Below are 22083 nucleotides of genomic sequence, written 5' to 3'. Positions count from 1 at the left end.
AACACTTTTTTCTAAACGCTAGCAACTACTTCCGCTTAACATTTCACACTGCTTTCATAAATCGTCAGTCACACTTGCAATCATACATATCATACATACAATTTCACAACGATTATCAAACTATACAAACATGTAACAACTAAACAAACATAAAATACAATTCACTCCCACACAAATGTAGAATCTCTTTCGCTGTTTCAGAAAAAGCTACATATTCGGCTTCCACCGTCAAAAGAGTTACAGCTATCTGTTTCTTAGAGAAACAACTTATTAGAGCTCCTGCCAAAATATGCAATCTATGTCTGTGTACGCATACAAATATTTTCCCGTCTCTCGATACATGTCTTTCGTAGTTTAAGGGGTTAATAAATGGAGACATTTCTTGATTTTAAATATTTTATTTTAATATATAATAATTATAATTATAAATATATAATTAGAAATAAATATAGTTATCTATTTTGATTTATAACAAAATAGTTTTTATTAATGCCTCCTCTGTTACGGCCTCCGCGTCCGCCTTGCCGCCACCGGAGTAGCCTCCTCCTCCGCGGCCGCCTCGCCACCATCCTGAGTGGCCCCCTCCTCCGCGGCTTCCTCCGCGGCCACGACTTCGCTCTGGAGGAGTCGTTTTATCATTTTTCTAATCTGAAACAAAAAAATGAAAATTTCAAATATTTTTGTTATACATTTTGTGTCAACAACTTCGTTTCTTTACGAATTCGTTCTGCAAGCAACATGGGCGCCATGCACACACACTTCACACTTCAACGTGCTAGTTATAATAATTTATTGCCAATACATAATTTAGCTGAACACATTACTTACTTTATTGCCGGAAAACGGATATTCTCTTTCCATGTTTCTTCCTTCCTCTTCTTTCTGGCTTTTTTTTTCTTTTCATTTTTCTTTCTCCTCTTTTTCTTTCTTTTCCAGTTCTATCGTGTTCTCTGCTTCTTCATTTTTTGCCGAATTTTGAACTAGTTCCATCTAGAAATAAATAATTTACATAATGTAATGTAATTAACACTGGTAAGACACCGTACGCGTGTCATTATACGTAAATTACGTACTTTTTCAATACCTTCTCGGATGCGTATAACTCCGTCCATGATCAATTTGCAATTACTGGATCGACGATCGATTCCGCGATTCGCAGCTATGCATCCCATCACTGTCCCTTAATTCAACCACCGTTCCTCGCCTCACCCCCGTCCCTCAGTTCCGCCACCATCTCTCATTACGGGTATAAATATTACATCACAGCATGCTCTGCAAAATACGTTCTCCTTCTCTTATTTTCTCTCTCGCTTCTTTTGCGTGTATGTTCATTTCTCTTGACCTGTACTTATATTTATACTTGCCTTATCGCACTGACCTATTCCAGTGTCGCGTGCTCAAGCAGGTGGTGGGAGAATCTGCCTCAGGGCGTTGACCCCAGAAGACGGATAAGCTGTTACACGTCGCTGCGTGGCCCGCGTTCTTTATTTACGAAGTATCTGCAACAGATGAAATGATATAAATACACAATTATTATTGCTCGTATTATATCGACTATTGTTTAAAATTTTATTTTGTGGAATCTGCAGGTTATTTTTTACCAAAGAACTATAATAATTAAAACTAAGTCCTACATTTTGTTTGAAAAGCATACATTACCTGAAATGCGCGAGTGGATGGTGGGCTTCTTTCATCATGATGGGATGAAATGAGACATAAAAGATAAGATAATAAGATAATTTCAACCCGTGAACAAGTTAACAGGCGCACGCCAACCAAGGGCGTGCGGGCCGGCGCCCGTAACTGCATTTTGCAGCTTTGTCCGACGCCGGATCGTTGCAACATTTGTAACGCGATAACTGAGGCGCGAACTACTCGCGCCGCCGATAGATGGCGAGAGCCGCGAGTCGCGGTTTCTCGCAGCGTAATCAGCTACCGATCGCGTATATAAGGCAGCGCGAGATACCGAACGGCGGGAGAGCGTCCGGTATCGTCCTAGCGAGCGAACCGATCCGAGCTACCGTATCGCAGCGAGCGAACCGACACCGAACCGACACCGAACATAGCTCTCCACCTATTTTTGGTTGTATCCCTGATTCCTCCGACAGGGGGCGGACACAGTACAGAGTGTGTTATCCGCAGCCTACTACCCGCTGATATCCCCTGTACCCCCCGGTCATGTCGTCGTAGCGACGCACAGTGTGTCGTTTGGCCAATCTAGCGGGACAAAAATCCTGCTTCAACGAAATGTTGATTATTTTTCATTTTATTGGTTTTTTATTAATCAAAAACATGATACTTCATTAAACATTAATGATTATATATATTTGTTAAATTATTTAACAGTTAAATAAACATACAAAATCATTATACAAATTTTTCTATTATATTATACATTATTTATTCTATAAAACTAGTATACAAAATCTTTATTATATTTTTTAAAACATGTATATATTGTTTAATCAGTCACTTTCATGGGATACATCTTCCGAGGAACTGGAATCAACTAATTGTTCTTCTAAGAATTGTCGCATTTCTAATGCATTTTTGCGGACAGTTTTCGGAGAAGTTCGTAAATTTGAAATAATTGGGTCTGAGGAAATTAATAATCTATTTAATAAATCTCTATTAGTGTCTATTCTTGAGGTTTTCCTAGTAAATAATTCTCTGTAGTTTTTGTTATCCTTATTTCGAGCTTCTTCCGAAAACTGCCCTATCGGAAGAATAGCGGTGGTAATGATATCCTTTGCATGAAATAGTATTTTGTGCACCGTAACTGGCATTATGAACCATGAATAATGTTCGAGATACAGTTCACGCGTTTTTATAATATATTCATTAAATCTACTTACATTTTTTTTGTGGTTAGAATTTAAACATTTTAATATAATATGGAAATGTTTAATTAAATCAATATTGACGCCAGTTATTTCGGCCGATTTACTTAGCATTTCTAAAAAATTTGCGTGCCGTATTACCGTTATTTGTATTGCCAGTGTGTTGCATGGGTACGTCCACTAATAAACTTAATTCGTTTCTGAATCGGTCTTGAACTAGTTTTTTTTTTTTTTTGGTCAAATACGTTTTTATTGTCAGCACCGCGTACTTGCCACGATTTTATTTCGAGCCTGTACGAAATGTGCAGTATACACTCGAAAAATCGGATCCACGCATGTAAAGGTGATAATCCAAATGAAAGAAAATTTGGATCCACCGATTTCTGTGCTATGATATTTATGTTATTCATTTCGCGGGGTTTCGCTCCGCATAAATAACATGTTTGTGTTAATGCACATGACGATTGCATACTTTACCATCTATCATGCACAACACTAGTATTGCCTTTACAAAAATTTGTATATTATTAATCATTACTTTTGTAGGTGAAAGGGACTCTATTTGTTTTTCAATATTTTGAACCTCAGTAACTATTGCATTTGTGGTTTCTTTTGCAAAAATGAATTTTATTGGTCGGCAATAGCTGGTCGATGAAGGCACTGGATTACACCAAATAATTTCCTTACGTTCATTAACGCTATTGTAAATCTGTAATGGTACCATCGAAATACTAAATAAACTTTCATCCGTATTTTGTGGATTGTCAAACGGTTGTCGGTACCGTTTTTGTTCTGCACCATCGCAGCCCCACTTTATAATGACATTTAAATTAGTACTTTCATGAAAAGATTCTACATTTTCTTTTAACGTCTCACATAGTCGTGTAATTGTGTGATCAATAATATATTGCAAAGGTATATCGGCTGAAATTTCGCTAATCTTAATTCCCATAGGGTAACACAATTGTTTGGCTGCTTTAATTTGATAATATGAGGGATATAATTTGCAGTTCATACTTTTAGCCTGCTGGCGTATTATTTTGTACTGATGCGTTGACAAATTAGCATCAATCATCAATGCCAGCGCTTGATTGGCAGATAACTGTTCTGTTTTTTCAAAAAATAAAGTGCGTGCTTTTTTTATAACAGTACCTCTTTTAGGAGATGCCGCAGAAAGTTCCTTAACTATATTCGCAGAGTCCCGCTTCCCTGCTTTCCGAAGACGTACCTCGCTGGCCATAAACAATTCTTCTTTATTTGTAGCTTCGACTAAGTCCTTTATTTTTCGCATTTTGGTTTTTGTTGCAGAAGATTGAAAATCTTTTTCAGGTCTTCCACGCCTAGAACCACTTGCGCCTTGAGAACTGCTGGGTAATGTTTCAATAACTATTCTTGAAAATACAATGTCTTCCTGAAGCCACGGGGAATTTGAAGCTAGAAATATAGTTTGATTGTGACCCGCTTTAGCCCATCTATAAAAATGAACATAGGTCAATAATATAATACTAATGAAAGAGAACGACCATAACTGAACAACAGCTAAATCTTCTTAAAGTTTGTAATTATTAATTCTAATACACAAAGTTTTCAATTAAAAAGAATGTTTACATACCTCTGTTGAATTTGTTGACAAACACTTCTAATTGTCATCTTTATACTTTTAATGGCTTCATTTGTCAACGCACAATAACTTAACTGTTGTAATACATATTCGACAGCAGCACTGACTTTTGCGTTTTTCGAATTCACAACCCATACGTCGAAAATAGATTGTCGCGTAATGTGGAACGCCATTATAAAAATTCACTGATACAATGTGGTCTGAGAACACGTTACTGGTACAAGTTTTTTCCTAATCTAATCTTTTCTAACAACCTCAGCTTCGTTGTCACCTCATCTTCGCACCCCTTCTCCTTCTTGTAAAAAGAAGGTGGGCCTTAACACTAGGTTTTACATTTCTTAAAATTATATTGACCAATACCGTGCCATCCCCTTGCAGTCCGTACATCCCTGGAGCGGGGGTGACGGACTAGTCACTAACGTTAATAAATGTTTGGCAACATTGGAGATTCCGTCAGGTCAAGATCCTTGTGGATACTAATTTCTGAAATTCTAAGGAACCCTCTGGAATATGACTTTATGATACTCGGGCTAACGCAAAAAAATAGACAATAGATGTTTTTCCCTTATGTGTCGCATACTGACTGCAGGCCGGTCGCGACCTGCTGAACTCACAAAGAAGAAAAACTAACGGTTTACGAATGACTCTATGAATATTTGGCTGTATCATAAAGTTGTCCCCTTGATGTTTTACGAACAATGCTCCGAAATTAAAAAGAAACTTATTATGACTCGCACTTCGAAAACGTCTGACACAAATGAATCACGTTCATAGAAAAACAGTGTGCTGCAAATATTTTTATGTGTGATTAGGCAACTGAAGTCGTTTAATAGGCATTAAACAAGAGATAAATAATACGTAAATAATATCTACAAAATAAGCTCTATTTTAAAAATGGCTCGTTTATATTTGATTCCCGTTCGTATTTCAAAAATTTCCGTCCCTTGTCCTCATAGTTGTTGGGATACGAAAAACTAATTTTCTGCCGGTGAATTTTATTGCAGTGTCATATACTGAACCAAGTTTAGGCTAATTGCAACGTGGAGTAGGAAATGCCACAGGTATAAAACGAATGCGAATTCGTTTATTCAATAGCGTACTATTCAATAGTTAAAAACTCTGGAAGATTTACAAGATACCATTCCGAAGTGATAATTTCAGAGTTTTATGAGACTTGTATAATGTTTTTATGATGAATCCAAATATAAAAAGGGCATTTTTTTGTGTTAGGAATTTCCTTTTCAACGAGACGCCCATGCGTCAGCGCGATATGTTTAAATAAAAATGATAGATGTCAGTGTTTGTCTGTAATGCCCTTTCAGATTTATGTTCCTTATAAGTCTAGCTTTTGACACAAAAAGTGGGAACATTATATAAAGTGCTATACTATGTTAAAAGTCTACCTATACTGTGAAATAGAATTTAAATTATATGCTAACATTTGAAAAGGTATAAAAGATTAATAAAATGCTATTTCAAAATATGACAAGTGTAGAAATTATTCTGAATGATAGAAGATAACACTACGTACACACAAATATTAATATTGGATACTGATGCAACACAATTGTCAAAAATCTCAAGCGCGCAAAAAGTGCTCGTAGAGGCAGTTGCGTCAAACTAGATTTTCAGATACTATTAACAGATCATTACACATTGTTTTTTACATTAATATTGTTATTTTCTTATAAAATGGACATTTTACTATCGATACATAATGTCAGTGGACATATCTGTGTAAGTTGGAAAATTGATTTTTGTCCCGCTAGATTGGCCAAACGACACACTGTGCGACGCTACGAAACGGGGACATCCCGACCGCCAAGGAAACACTCGTGTGTCATCTGCAGAGTGTCCTTGGGCCCACGGCCTCCTGCCAGGGGAGGACGGCGTGTGTTATCGGCAGCCGTTCCGACCTATAACCGGCGAAGTGTCGAACTCCGCTGCCAGTATTCCTACTTTCCCCCGCGGAACTTGTATAGCAAGCGTACCCGGACCTAGCGACTATGTGATTCCCGGCGACCGCGGGCTCACCGTGAGCCCACCGGTGTTACACATTTTTTATTTTTATAATTTCAACCCGTGAACAAGTCAACAGGCGCACGCCTACCAAGGGCATGCGGGCCGGCGTCTGTAACTGCACTTTATAGCGCAATCCGACGCCGGATCGTTGCAACGTTTTCGTTACTTTCTGTAACAGACCTTTTTCGCTTTTTCAAGCGCCCTCTTTTATCCATAATAAATTGGGGTTCTCTAATGGACATATCCTTGTTATACCGGCTGTCTACATATTCCGGTAACATGCACTCGTTGTAAAATTGAATCAATTTCGGTTCCATCTGATCCTTCCAAAACACGTCGTCTCTTTCGACGGTAATGCATTTTATTCCTCTCCGTGTCCAAATGCAAAATATGCATTATGATCTGCCTGTTACGTGCAGCTGTCCTTGCACTTGGTAGTAGTACTGATAGGTTTTATTTAGCGCAATACCCACATGATTTTCAAATATACGCCGGATAGATGGAATTGTCTTGATTGCCTCCTCCGGCAACAAATTTTCTGCTGTCTTCGAGCACTTTATTTCCACGATGCCCTCTTCATTAATGACACCATCCGACGATGCCCCTATGAATGAATGGGATCTGTCGATGAAGATTCCGCATTCTTTAATATCTTTTCCTGTATGTTTCTTTAATTCTTCACGGGCAACTTCCTCGCATTCTTGCCCATATTTTATTGCAGGTACATTAATAATCTTTGGATATATTATTTTTTCCACCAAATTATCACACAACGTTGCACTTCCTCAGCGGCACACACTTGTGAAATTGGATGCCGTTAGAAGTTTCGACTTGTAGGTATACTATCGTGGAATTTTCGATTGTCCGATTGTTTCTACTTGAATGACATCCTTCTTTTCTTGCCAATTACGGAGCATCTCCATATGTTTTTCTTATTGCAACTTATAAATGGCATTATCCATGTCCGGTTTCGCTGCGTTTGCTCCATAATCGGAATCTTTTTCAGAGCGGAATTGTTTGCGTATGCGTGTCGCGACTTCTGTTTTCTTTCGTCTCTCCAAATTTTTTTCATTTTGCTTGTTTCTTCTTGTTTCCATGTTCGATGTAATTACACCCGGTTTCTTCTTCATCGCTCTATTTACAGAAAACGTTTGGAAGCTCTGGTCTCGAGACTATCTCGCGTCACTTTTACCCGCAAAAAAATGGCAGCAGAACCGAGAAGCTATTCAGCTTGGCGCTCTAGTATTAATCAAGGACGAGCGCACTCCTCTAACAAAATGATCACTGTGCGCACAGCAAACGCCAATCTTGTAAGACCGATAGTTAAGCTCTGTCCTCTCCTCAATGAAAACGTGTAATTGTATACCAGGCGATAAGACGCGAAATTGAGTAACGTTTCCTATGTTGTACTGTATCGTTTCCGGGTTGCGAACTCGTTCGGTAACGGGGGGGGGGGGGGAATGTTACGGCCTACCCGCGTAAAGGTAGGTTCTTTCCTGACCTGACAGACCAACGATCCCCCTCCCAGGTGACGTAGGGCCCTACGTCACCTGGACGAAGGACAAAACCACCGATAACGGTTCGTGGTACTCAGAAAATCGTCCTCGTTACGTGCGAAAAGACAAGAACAAGCGTTAAAAGACTAAACGATTATTTTTCTGTATTCTTTATTGTTCGGTGAAATTTAGCGTTCGTACAATTGTAATTTGTTTAATCCGTGGAGTGTCTTGTTCGTCTTAATTATTGTTGTGTATTAAACTGTTAATCTAAACGTGTACTCTTTCGTTTCTCTCGAACACTTTCCTTCTCGTTACGTTACTTCTTTCGCTCCTTGCCGAAACATTTTTTGGTCGTTCGAGCCGGATAAACCGCGTCTCTCTTCTATCTACGAAGGAAGTGAAAGAAAATTCTTAGTGAAAGTGTCTCTTTACCGCTACACCGCGTTGCGTTAACGGTTGCAGTTTAAAACTTGAGCGTGCTCGACCTCTGTGAACAGTGACCTTTCAACTGAACAACTCTATTCGCGCGTAAAACACAAAACCGTTACCAGTTAAAATGTCGACGATTAACAGTCTGATCGATCGCTAATTCGAGCTTTTCTCATCAATAAGTCGTACCATCGTCAATTTAAAAAAGAAAGGAGAAGCCAACATCACTGAGGAGTATGTCAAATCCAGCTTAGCAGCTTTTCAGAATAGCTGGAACTTGTTTCAAATCAATCATTCTTTCGCAATGCGAGGAAATGGTGATCGATAATCAGGCGACTCTGAGTGAGTATTTAGCAAAATTCGAAATTAAATCGAAATTAGCACCTAATGAAAATACCAATCCTACGTCATCCGGTAATACCCAGACTCAGCAAACGCGTTTTTTCCTCAATTATCGCTACCTAAATTCTCCGGAATGTACAAGGAGTGGACTCCATTTCGAGATCTTTTTGAGTCGATGGTAGTTAGCAACGCAACAATACCAGAAGTTGAAAAGTTTCATTATCTGAAACTAAGTGTTACCGGTGAAGCTGCTCAACTGATAAATAATTTCGTCGTTACCGGAGACAATTTTAAACTGGCATGGCAACTCATTTCAGACCGTTATGAAAACCGCCACGTCCTTGACGACGCACAATTAGAATTGTTGTTTTCGCTCAAAAGGTCGTCGCGCGAATCTGCCGCCGAGTTAAAACGGTTACACGGCACAACAACAGAAGTCCTTGGCGCACTCAAGGGTTTAAAATGCGACACAAATAACTGGGACCCTTTTATTGTCTATTGGGTATCTCGTAAATTCGACTCCGACACCTTACGTGAGTGAGAATTGCACATCTGCAACTCGACTGACCTGCCGACTATTGCCCAGCTAAACGAATTCCTGGTGCAGCACATTCGTGCACTGGAATCGATGGAACGAGCCTCCGTGGTGCAAGCGCCGGCCAAACCGCGACTCTGATCAGGTCATGGTTTCTGGAAACCTATGTCCGGCTTGCAAATCGTCGCACGCGTTAACATCTTGTTCGGGCTACCTGGCAAAATCAGCAGAGCAGCGCAAGGCCTTCGTTACTCAACTTCTGCTGTGCTTCAATTGCCTAGGTAATCATCCACGAAAAGCTTGTCGCTCAAAAGGACGTTGCAACATTTGCAGAGCTCACCACCATACGTCGTTACACGACACTCCGAACGCTACAACCTCGTCGCCAACGTTTTCAAATAATGGAAATACGCCTACACAATGACAATCTTCGGAACCTGCGACAGTCCTTCACGTTGCGAAGAACGGCACTCCTCGAAGGCAAGACGTCCGAATTCTGCTGACCACCGCGCTCGTCAAGGCGTCTTCATCCTGCGGTGAATCCAGCGTAATCCGGGTCCTCCTTGATCAAGGCTCCGAGGTGTCCTTCGTGACTGAAAGCCTCGTTCAGCGCCTGCAGCTTCCTCGTCACCACGCCACTGTTCCAGTTCGCGGCATCGGAGCTGGCACGACTGTCGTAACGCGAGGCTTCACTGCGATCAACATCACGTCGCTTACAAACTCTGCCTTTAGCTGCAAGGTAAGAGCGTTCATACTACCGAGACTAACTACGTTCCAGATCACACATGCAACATTGTGGACCTACCTCACCTGCAAGGGCTGACACTAGCGGATCCCGACTTCTCCTTACCTCTCCAAGTCGATCTGGTAATAGGAGTGAAAACATATAGTCAGATCCTTCTCTCCGAGGTGATTCGGGGGCCGTTACTCACGCCAATTGCGCAGCGCACTCAGCTAGGCTGGATTGTCACGGGTCCAGCTCCGTCCAGTGACAGTGACCCCCAGTGCGCTAAAGCAACGAGCCTACAATGCTGTGTGGATCGTGAGCTAGTTGACCTTGTGCAGCTCTTCTGGCAACAAAAAGAATACGTGAATTGTAAGCAACACCTTTCCGAAAAGAATTTAGAATGTGAGAATCATTTCGTGGCCACGCATACTCGCGACAAAACCGGACGATTCGTAGTGCGTTTACCTTTTGCTCGCGATGTAAACACTCTCGGCAACTCTCGAGATTTTGCTTATTTCTTACTGCATAAAACCGAAGCACGGCTCGCCGCGAACACAGCACTGCATCAAGCGTATTCTCTTTTCCTAGACGATTATGAAAAGCTCGGGCACATGCGTCGCGTCACGTTAACTAACCGTCAATCTTCTCTCTCAGTTTTTTTGCCTTACCACTGCGTTTTGCGTGAATCGAGTGCGACTACAAAAATTCGCGTTGTATTTAATGGGTCGCATCCTACTTCGATTGGCGTGTCGCTAAACGACTGCCTGCACACAGGTCCAAAAATTCAATATGACTTAGCAGACGTTTTGTTACGATGGCGTCAATATGCCTACGCGTTTTTTGCCGACGTAGAGAAAATTCATCGTCAAATTCGAGTGCATGAAGACGACCAATTAATGCAGTGCATTCTTTGGCGGCGCGGCACGTCAGCTCCCGTGTGCAACTACGCGTTAAGGCGAGTGTCCCGCGGCGGCCATCTTGTTTGCATAGGGAAGTCCACTGATGGCCGCTGTACTCGTAAAAACATTATTTTCGCAATATTCAAGCGTTAAAGTCGAATTTCAGAAAATCGAGTCGTTTCTCTCACACCAATGTGATGTGCGAAGAAGACGAGGCGATTTTTTATTAAATTAAATCAAAATTTTTTATTAATTTTATTACATTAACATTTATTGCAATATAAATTTATAATTATTTGTTAAATTAATTGACTTCCGGCCGCGGCCGCGCACGCGGCCCCTACGTCCGCCATACAGCAGTTTTTTCAACTGAAACAGTAAAATTATAATTACACATTTCTATTTTCCAAAAAGTGTCACCGACATGTAAATTATTAAATGAAACACACACACACACACACACATACTTCCAGGCAGAATTCGATATGTTGGTAATGATAAGATTCCACGAACATGTAATTTTTTCTTAATAAATACATCGTAATAAATAAACATCAAACGCTTGGCATTATCTGTTGGCGGCCTGTCATTTTTACATTTCTGAGCTGCCGTCTCTCCCTGATCTTTTTGTATTTCTTTTCCTTTTTCTTTCTTTTCTTCTTGATTTTCCCTCTTTTCAACGTCTGCAGGTTCTGCAACAATCTCCATCTGCATATAAAACGATTTATTTATTTTTTTAACGTAATGTAATAATTAATTGCTATCATGTAATAAATATTATTTTCTTATATTCATAATGTTATACATACCTCATATGACGCGTTATCAGCCATGGCGAAGCTTGTAATGATGAACAAATGATTATGAATTTCCGCGCCTGCCTCGGCGCGACCGGCCGTGGCCTCCCCGTCCGCGCCCAGCATAGCCTCCATAGATTAATTTCTTTAGTAATTTTTTTAGTTGAAACAGAATAATAAATATTACACATTTTAATTTTCAAAAAAGGATCACCGACATGTATTGTCGACAGTAATTATAAGTTTCTGAAATAATTGCGACAATATATATTGTTATGAACACATTGAATTCTGCCGTTTTTCATCGTTTGCCAGCTGCTTGTCAACTGTTTCGTTTCTTCACGAAATCGTTGAGCAATCAACATGGACACACATTTCCAGACAGATTTCGATATGTTCGTAATAATAATATTCCACGAACATGTAATGTGTTCTAAATAAATGCATCGAAAGAAAGAAATATCAAATGCTTGACTTACCGTGCCTGTTGGCGGCCCGTCGTTGGAGCTATTTTTTGGGCGCTCCTCCGTCGCCTTGTTATCCCCTTTCATTTCCCTTTGATCTTCTACAACTTCCATCTGCATATAAATGATTTATTTATTTTTTTATCGTAATTACTATCATGTAATAATATTATTTTCTTATATTCATAATGTTGTACATACCTTGCTTGATCCTGCTTCGGCCATGGTTTCTCTTGTAATGACGAACAAACGATAATCGCGACCGATGGCGAGTCCCGATCATCCACACACATACAAGATGTCTCACAACTCGTGTAACTCAAGGTAAAGGGATGGTAGAGGATGTAATTTTGAATAAGATTTCCCTTCGCAAAAATGGGGTTAAAAGCTTCGTTTTTTAATTATTAACGAAAAACAGGGACCAATCAGAGCGTGATGATTACGCGCGCCCTGAAACGAGAGCGAAAGATTCGAGCCTAGCAGCCGAACATCATCATGATCAAGTGTCTATGCGCCAGGACAGTGTAAACGTTTATAACCGCTTACGGCAAATCTCAGTTAAATAATGAACAGCACAGTTACAAATAATGTTCACTTATTCGTTTATCATGTATTCATGGAGAATGAATAAATGAACATTACTCTTAATTATTCTGTTCATTATTTAGCTGAGTTTTGATGTAAAGACTTCTTATTATAAGTTTTTACTATTTCGAGGCAAAGATGCTTGATCACGTTCACGTTCAGCCGATAAACTCGAAGCTGTCACTCCCGCTTCTCAACGCGCGTAATCCTCACGCTATGATTGGTGCATGCTTTTCGTTAATAATTCAAAAACGAAGCTTCAAAGCCTATTTTTGCAAAGGGAAATCTTATTCAGAATTACATCCTCTACCACTCCTTTACAGGAGTTACACGAATTGTGAGACACCCTGTATACAAGTATCGAGAAATAAACAAATGCCTTCACACCAAGCATTTTCCAACCGGAAAAAAAATATATCACAGTATAGTTCGCGACATTTTACTGCGATAACGTACAAAAGTACAAATAAGGTAAAACGACCGCGAATTATAATATTTTTTTTTTCTTTTTTTCTATTTCCTTTTTTTTATTACACTATAAGTGTACACAACTGTACACTTATGTACAGTACTAACTGTACACCTGTAAACGGTGGAAAATGTGTATATAACAAAAGGAATTATGAAAAAATTGCCCCTTTCGAGAAGAAGATATTCACAAAGAAGGGCGTGGCGCAAAAGAAGAGAATGCTTATTAGCCCCTCAGAAGAAAAAATTGGAAAATGTTGACGGCATAACTAACAAGAAGAAAAATATTGATGTACAATTTATAAATCAGCCGTCAACATCCGATGGGATTTATTGTCCATCGGAAGATATTGAGGATAATACCATATCCGCGGATAATTCAGACCTGGAAGAAAATTTACTAATAGAAAAAATAAGAACGACCGAGTCAGAAAAAATGTCCTCTATCTACAATGGCTCGAGCATTGTGAATATGCGCCATATGTTTGAAGAATTGAAAAAAATGAGCAACCATGCCGAGAACAGGGAAGACTGTGGAATAAAATATCTGGAAATAACCGGCATAAAACGGTCGGGCCTGAGGACAACCTTCAGCGTAGTGTGCACTATGTGCCATTATAAAGGTGAAATCCACAGTCAACCTGATGAAGTTCAAGAAATGAATATCAATCAAAGTGCCGTGGCTGGTACGATATTTACTGGTGGCAGCTACGCCCAATTGGAAGAATTTCTTACTGCAATGAACATACAATGTATGTCGAAGAGGCAATATGTAAAGCATCACGATGAAATCGTGAATTCGTTGATTGCTGCAGCAGAAAAAGAAATGATAGCAGCGGCTGAAGAAGAAAAACAATTAGCTATTGAAAGAGGAGATATTCTTCCAGGTTCTGGAATCCCGCACATTCCCGTCGTTGCCGACGGGAGCTGGATGAAAAGATCATACCGCACCGGTACGTATAACTCTGCGTCGGGAGTTGGCGCAATAATTGGATATCGCACCAGAAAAATTTTATTCATTGGAGTGCGGAACAAAACATGCAAAATTTGTGATTGTGCTATAAGAAGAAAGGAACAACCCCGAAAACATGTCTGTTTCAAAAACTGGATAAGGAATCAAGCGTCCACCGCTATGAAAGGCGATGCCATAGTGGAAGGTTTCAAAACCAGCGTGCAAAAGCGGGGATTGATTTATTCCACACTAATCGCTGATGGAGACAGCAGCGTATATAAAAAAATTATTGATGCCGATCCGCACAAAACAGAAATTCGTGTGAAGAAAATTGAATGCACAAATCATTTATTACGGAATTTCTGCCGAAAAATGAGAGAAATTGCAAAAAAACAACAGCAGGAAGTATGAGGAAAGCTGTTGAAAATAGCATTCGGCGGATACGGACGGCGATAGTAAAAGCCGCGCAATATAGAGACAAAGAAAATGTATCGACCGCCGAAAAAATTAAAAATTTATACGGCGATATATATAACATGCCAAGCCATGTCTTCGGTGAACATGCGGAGTGCAATAAAATAAAATACTTCTGCGACGGGGAAAACAAAGAGAACGAAAAAAATGTCCCACAATTAAAGAATATGGGAATATATCAACAAATTAAGGATATACTGAAACCATTAGTAGCTCATGCAGAAAGCTTATTATACAGCTGCAACAATAATAGCGTAGAAAGCTTTAACGAGATCGGCGCCAAATATATTGGTGGAAAAAGACTGAATCTCGGAGAAAGAGGTTCGTACACGGCAAGATGTGCTGCCGCTGTATTACAATACAACACCAAAGAAGCGCTATCCCGCTTGAGTATCAGGATGAACAAGAAACCGGCCACAGCTGTATGCAATATGGAAAAGAAAAGAAAACGTGCCAACACCATAGTTAATAAAAAACGTCAAAAGAATATTGGAGCGCGAGCACAAAAAAAATTACGCTCCCAAAAAGATTTTGATTATGGACCAAACGCTGCACAAGCAGATATGAATCCAGATATTTATAAATTGGAAAAGGAAAAACATTTGAAAATGCTCCGGAAGTGGCAAGAAAGAAAAGATGCTATTGAAAAGAAAACAATTGGGTAAAGCAAAAATCAACGCTGGTACAGTTGTAAATCAAAACTTTTAACAGCGTCCAATTTTGGAAGCGTGTGTCGTCGCAGAAGTGATACATTATGTGCGAACTTGGTCCGAAGAATATTGTATGCGAAGATAATTAGTGTACCTGCAGTTAAATACGGGCAAGAATGTGAAGATATTGCCCGCCAAGAACTGGAAAAATGTATAGGTACAGAAATCAGAGAATGTGGAATTTTTCTCGATAGTTCGCATCCATTCTTGGGAGCATCACCGGATGGTGTTATTGACGAAGAGGGCATCGTTGAAATCAAATGCCCAAAAACCGCTGAGAACTTGTTGCCGGAAGAGGCAATCAAGTCGATTTCGTCTATCCGACGGATATTTACATAAGAAACAGGTTCTATGCTAAGCAAAACACATACATACTTCTACCAAGTGCAAGGCCAACTGCACATAACAGGTAGAAAATATTGTATATTTTGTATTTGGACCACGAAAGGGATAACATACACTGTCGCCCAAAGAGACGACGCATTTTGGCAATTCGAAATGGAGCCAAAATTAATTAAATTTTACATACAATGCATGTTACCGGAGTACATAGACAGCTGGTATAACAGGGGTATGCCCATTAGGGAAGCCTCATTCATAATAGAGGAAAGAGAGCGCTTAAAAAATCTGATACAGAGGTTGTAACAGTCCGGCGTCGCACTGTACTGTAAAGTGCAGTACCATCGACTTCTACCGATGGTTGACAATTGCATTCTGCAATTGTACTCATAGATCATGCTATCCATCGAGTTTCTGGACGCTGGTAAACCGCAAATAACTAAAAGCACTTTCAACCCTTTTCTTTCCTATAAAGCAGAGGTCGTAATTAGTTGCACATTTCGGAGCTATTCCTGAGTAACCGCCCACCGTACCCGCACTCCCGCTGTAGACTGCCGTGTGACATCGTTTTCCAGGGGCATCGTACGATAGATTTGTCAGAATCCATCCGTGAATAAAAATTTTGTTTGCACTGTTAATAATTTTTATTGTTACAGATTATTAAAGTAATTAATACTATATTTACGTCTATAAATATCTTACATATATACATAAAATAACAATAATATATGTTAGATATTGTTTTTATACAGGGTGTCCCGCAATTAGTGGAGGACCCGAAAAGGGGTGGTAGGTGGGGCGATTCTGAACAACTTTTTCCTTTGCCAAAATATTGGTTGAGGCTCCATTTTCGAGTTATTAGCAAAAAACACAGACCAATGAGAGCGCGCATAGACCGGGTGCGCGAAAGCGTGAGCAAAAGCTTCGAGTGTGACGGCCGATCGTCGTCGTGAACAAATGTATCGATACCGCGTCGGTATAATGTCGGTATAATGTCGGTATAACGTCGGTATAACGTCGGTATAATAGAAAGCTGTTAGATGAAAGTTACATCGAATAATGAATAAAAAATCTGGATTATTCTTGAATTACCATTCATTCCTGAATAAGAAATAACGAAATCAGAATAAATCGAATTTATTGGATACGTTTATTCGTTATGGCAAAGAAGTAACGGATAAAATGTGGAAAATTATTTTCGTTCGATATTGTGATGATGAAAAAGATCAAATTCTCATTTTTAAAAAATTAAATAGCTTTTCTATTCAACAAATAAAAATTTGAATTGAATAATTAATAAATTTAAATGTAACTCACCCATTGAACCGCAAATAATCACGATGAAAATGCATCTTTGTCACTGGGTCGATCCACCTATCCTTACTGTTCTCATAAATAATAGAAACTCTGAAAAAACTCTCAAGAAACTTCACTGTCACCTATCACTGTCATCTCTCATTATTAGTTTTCATTATCACTTTTTTCTGTCATTTTTCACTAATTTTCACTAATTTTCACTGTGAGTTCAACACATAAATACGACGAATGAAAACACATAAACGAATATTCAGAAATAATTTAAACTATATTATCTTGAAAGCAAGAAAACAAAATTTTTGATTAAAACCAACGATACATTTTATTTCGACACGTTTCTTTCGATAATAAACGATGACTGTCGATCGACGCCGCAGTCGTTCAACAGATCATCGTTGCATGGCAACCGTTCACGACGTATGCCTCGCGATCGAGAACGAAACCGCGATCCGTGGCCAGTCTAACAATGTCTTCTAATAAAATACAATATAATATCGATTCCTCAATTCGGATACTTTATAATGAGAATATAGCGTATCGTTAAACATACATATCTATGAATAATCGTTCACGCGTTTTCATTCGGTCCGTTTACCGGTCGTGCTTATGTTGTGCAATTATTAGAAAGAGACAGTGAAATAAATTGAGAGTTCATTGACCCTGCCAGGATATCAGCTGTTGATGCTCTGATCGGTGGATCTACCCGGTGACATAAATATTTTTTATCGAAGCTAGTTTTTTCATGAATCAATGGGTAAGTTTTATTTAAGTTGTTTCCGTATTTTTAAAATTATACGTACGCAGCAATTGATTTATTTCACTTCAATGAGGTACTGCATTAGATATTTTATTCCAATTTTATCCCATTTCGTAGGGAAGGTACTCATTCGTTTTGAAACGTGAATTCATTCATTTGCTTCATTAGAATAATCGACAGAATGAATTTTCGTGAATTTATTCTTTTTCCTTTTTGAAGGCTTAAAATAAATACAAGATACTTGGTCTGGGTATACAACAACTAATTGGTTTATCTCCCATTCACGAATTACGAAGAACTTAATATTATTCTTAACTTCTTAATTCATTATTCAATTTACCTTTCACCTAATAGCTTCCTGTTATACCGACGATATACCGACGTTATACCGACGGTATCTATACGTTTGTTCACGACGACGATCGGCCGTCATATTCGAAGCTGTCGCTCACGCTTTCGCGCGCCCGGTCTATGCACGCTCTCATTGGCCAGTGTTTTTTGCTAATAACTCGAAAATGGAGCCTCAACCAATATTTTGGCAAAGGAAAAAGTTGTTCAGAATCGCCCCACCTACCACCCCTTTTCGGGTCCTACACTAATTGCGGGACACCCTGTATATCACGGACTTCGTTCATTCTTTCTGCATCCTCGCCTTCCCCACTCTGTGGCCACATCCATAATGAACATCGTTCCCATTTATAAATCGTTCAAGGACAAAATACCAACGGCTAATTGACTTCAACGATTCCCCAAAAATGCATTCAAGCTAACATACATGTTATAGTAATTATTATTGTGCAAGGGCAGTGGCGTTCTGGGTGGGGGCCCAGGACGCCCTGCACGCTTCCCCAGAGGGGACGGTGGTGCCTCGGTGGTTCGGGCACTGCCGTAAGGATTAGTTTTGGTTTTATGGGAGGTAGGTCTTTTCCGATCTCCCACGGGATGACAGAAATGGTACAGGGGCCCCAATCGTGTTCTTTAAGAGTTCCTGGGGTCTCACTCATGCGCTGGAGAAGGACCATCGTGGGGGTTTTAGTGGGTAAAAGTCCCACATACCCCGCACCCTCCCCCAAGGGTGCGGGGTATCTTTGGAAGATTTCCCCCACGTTAAAAAAAAAAAATATATTATTGTAGGAGTTAAACGATAACCGTTTAACCTCGTTGTTACATAAAAATAATATTTAATATAATCGTATCATTTTATCTGTTGTAGATACTTTGTAAATGAAAAACCCGAATCAAGCAGAGAAGAAGTAACAGCTGATCTAGCAAATACGGAACAAGATCAGTGACAAATCAAGAGGGAGTTTCCTCCACTCCTATTTGAATAAAAGACATCAGATAACGAGCGGGTTGACGCGCAAATAACAGTAATCAAAAAACGGAATGCACAAAGCGTGAAAAAATAAAGTATTGTAAAAAATGTCACTGTCCTACATGTGTTTCAATGAACGATAAATAAATATAATTTCTATACAGATTTTATTTATTGCAAATACTTCACACTTACATCACTTTAGGAAGGATACTTTAGGAGGATCTCTTTAAAATATTTTAATTAAACCTGATTTATGAATATCTTAATAACGCAGTATATTTGTGTACGTGTGAAAAATTTTAAACCGGAAAAACAATAATGAAGAAAAGTATAGATTTTATTTTTTTGTAACACACGAGAGTCTGATCGAAATTGAGTGGTATCTCAGAAGTAATTGATCGACGCAGGAATTCGATTACCGACTTTTCAATACAGACATTTATTTTTGCTAATTTAATTAAATTGAAAATTCAACGAAACTTGTCTACGTCTACGTAATTAAAAACAAAAAAGTTAGCAACGCATTAACATTGTTAACAACTGACCCGAAATGAATATCGCGACCGAAAGGGGATGAGGTCCGCAAAGGAAACAGTACAACATTTACTAATATTTATTCCTTTTTATTGTTTTGTTTTTAATTTCTTATAACACCATAAATCGTACAACCAGAAATGCATATTCCGCGATAGCGTCTTCCGCGGTAGCCTCTTCCGCGGTAGCCTCCTCTTCCTCTGCCGCGGAGCCTCTGGCGGCGGTTTTACTATTTTTCGCATCTGAAACAGAAAAATGAAAATGTAAAATATTCTATATGTATATATTATATATATATAGTATATAAAATAGGGGACAAGGTTTTGAAGACTGTCGAAGAATTAATTTTATTGATAAAATCCGCGGTTGCTCAAAGCTTTGATGTAAATAATATCCATAATGAATTAAAAGCATTCCGGGCTAGTTATAATAATTTTTTTGCGAATACATAATTTATCGTAGGGAAATAAATCGGAATAAATAAATGTGAAACACATTACTTACTTTTCTTCCAGACATTACTGGTGTGTTTTGGGCACGTGGGGACGGCTCTTCTTTTACAGTATCTGTTTTTGGCTCTTCCACTTTTTCCTCCTGTTTTTTATCTTCCTGCTGTTCTTCATTTGTAACTATGTCCATCTAGAAATAAAAAATTTACATATTGTAAATTTGTAATTGACACTGGCAAGACACCGTACGCGTGACATTATACGCAAACTACTTACTTCTTCAATTCCTTTCTGCACACTTGTCATTTTGTCCATGGTCATTTTTCAATTGCTGGATCGTCGATCGATGCCGGGGTTCGAAGCTATGCACCCCACCACTGTCCCTTACTTCCACCATACATTAATAATTAATAATACATTAATTTCGTTTTTAATTGTTCTAACTTAGCTTGATTATTTTTGTAAATTACATTATCCTTACTAAATATAAAATAATTATTGAAAATAAAAATAAATATATGTATATATTTGATTACCGACCGTCGAAATTAAATACATAAGCTTGACATACTGTCGGTAATAGTTTATACTGTCGGTAACTAAACTATTTCAAGTCGGTGGGTAATAAAATTGTAACGCAATACTGCCATACTGGTAAACAAAAAGAAGAAAAGACTCCTCCAGGGATGTTACATATGGCTAACGCCGGGTGTCACAGGAAAGGTTAGGACGCGAGGACGAACCGACGTATGGCTAACGCCGGGAGCTTCAGGAAATGATATATGAACGAACCGACGTATGGCTAACGCCGGGTGTCACAGGATATGTTAGTATTTTGTGCTTGTAACAAAGATATGTCAGTATACCTCGAGCGGTTAGGATACACCGACTGGTGGGTTTGTTAGGACTTTGGTTATAATTGACACAGGCGAAGATTAAGTTTAAAATAAAAGTTTGAAAATATATTCTTTCCTAAAACCGATATTACAAATGGTTATGTGTATTTGTCGGTTAAGGTGATTTTACAAAAATGATCTTGACTTGATTTTACGTGAGTTTAAAATGTTTCGACTCCGACAAAGCGAGAATCTAATCCTGCCTAATTTTAACGGAAAACAGGCGAAACGGGGGCCCGAAAGTACTTTAGTAAAATGCCTAACAGTAAACTATACGTACTGTATGGTTACTAATGTTGCTCGAAGGGGACTTTAACCCGATCTTGCTTGTAAGTGACTTAGTTTTAATTCGACGTGAAATACTCCGAGAACATCTAACTAAACTCCGACAGAGGTTCCTCGTTAGTCCACGTTCGAGAATTAACTGGGGCCGAGGCGTCTTCTCCACAATCCATTTTATACTCAAAAATGGGTAGAAAACGAGTAGTGGTGGAGACGGTGGGAACGAATCAACGCGACGTTTTCGTCTAACGAATTTTCATCGCGTTGGTCCGAAGACGTTAGATGTTCTCGAGCGAAGCCCAATAAGGAAACCCTGGTAACTGGAAAACCTAGGCAAGACTAAACTCTCGCTTCACGGTGGTCTTCGACTATTCTAGAATATTCATCTTCGAGGAGTAAAAATCATTGGCGTACGTAACAAAATGAAAGTGACTGCATCGAAAGTGAGTGCACCGAAAGTGAGTGCAACGGAAGTGCCTGCATCGAAAGTGAGTGCAACGGAAGTGAGTGCACCGAAAATGAGCGCAACGGAAGTGAGCGCAACGGAAGTGAGCGCAACGGAAGTGAGCGCAACGGAAGTGAGCGCAACGGAAGTGAGTGCACCGAAAGTGAGTGCACCGAATATAAGAAGAAAATTATACGCCTCAACAAAGAGGTACTCCAAGAAAGGAAAACTTCATAAAGAGCGATGAGGTTTAGATGCTCCGACAAGAAATACAGGAGTACATTGCTGAGGAGTACGGAAATCAGCCGTCAACATCCGACGGAAGGGCCTCCATGTTTTCAACATGCGAGGCAGTACCAATAGCACAAAATGAAGAAACTTC

At 39.3% G+C, this 22083-nt stretch overlaps 2 protein-coding genes and 1 long non-coding RNA gene across 4 annotated transcripts in view; all 3 read right to left on the bottom strand.

Moving 5' to 3' along the window:
- Window positions 1-401: 401 nt before the first annotated feature.
- On the bottom strand, window positions 402-2449 carry LOC143265641 (uncharacterized). 2 transcript variants are annotated; one of them, XR_013040290.1, is made up of 4 exons: window positions 1365-2449; window positions 1074-1272; window positions 829-990; window positions 402-648 (listed from the first exon to the last, which is right to left on the bottom strand). It is a non-coding gene; the product is annotated as an uncharacterized LOC143265641 (long non-coding RNA). The 2 variants fall into 2 exon arrangements; XR_013040291.1 differs by having other exon boundaries at window positions 1379-2448.
- A 514-nt stretch (window positions 2450-2963) lies between these two features.
- On the bottom strand, window positions 2964-9462 carry LOC143265636 (uncharacterized). The gene is made up of 3 exons (XM_076538857.1): window positions 9322-9462; window positions 4453-8368; window positions 2964-4312 (listed from the first exon to the last, which is right to left on the bottom strand). Exons 2-3 carry the CDS (start codon window positions 4632-4634, stop codon window positions 3289-3291), a joined length of 1206 nt encoding a protein of 401 aa, XP_076394972.1. The 5' UTR covers window positions 4635-8368; window positions 9322-9462; the 3' UTR covers window positions 2964-3288.
- A 10235-nt stretch (window positions 9463-19697) lies between these two features.
- Window positions 19698-22083, bottom strand: part of LOC105663762 (uncharacterized) — a 46610-nt gene continuing 44224 nt past the window's right edge. Inside the window, exons 2-4 of the mRNA XM_076538918.1 lie at window positions 20355-20465; window positions 20134-20268; window positions 19698-19871 (exon numbers count right to left, since the gene is read on the bottom strand). Of these exons, the coding sequence (XP_076395033.1) occupies window positions 19719-19871; window positions 20134-20268; window positions 20355-20399 (333 nt within the window). The 5' untranslated portion in view covers window positions 20400-20465 and the 3' untranslated portion in view covers window positions 19698-19718. The remainder of the gene's footprint in view (window positions 19872-20133; window positions 20269-20354; window positions 20466-22083) is intronic.

This window comes from Megachile rotundata, chromosome 2 (genome assembly GCF_050947335.1).
Source record: "Megachile rotundata isolate GNS110a chromosome 2, iyMegRotu1, whole genome shotgun sequence".
In the NCBI taxonomy this organism is placed as follows: Eukaryota; Metazoa; Arthropoda; class Insecta; order Hymenoptera; family Megachilidae; genus Megachile; species Megachile rotundata.
The sequence above is the reverse complement of the archived record's forward strand: the minus strand, read 5'-3'. Positions and strand labels throughout refer to the sequence as shown.

Bases quoted from the DNA above. Each gene is read 5' to 3' on its own strand.
- LOC143265636 (XM_076538857.1), bottom strand. From the start codon at position 4,634: ATGGCGTTCCACATTACGCGACAATCTATTTTCGACGTATGGGTTGTG. The intron at 4,313-4,452 runs GTATGTAAACAT...TCATTTTTATAG, and splicing joins TGTCAACAAATTCAACAGAG to ATGGGCTAAAGCGGGTCACA.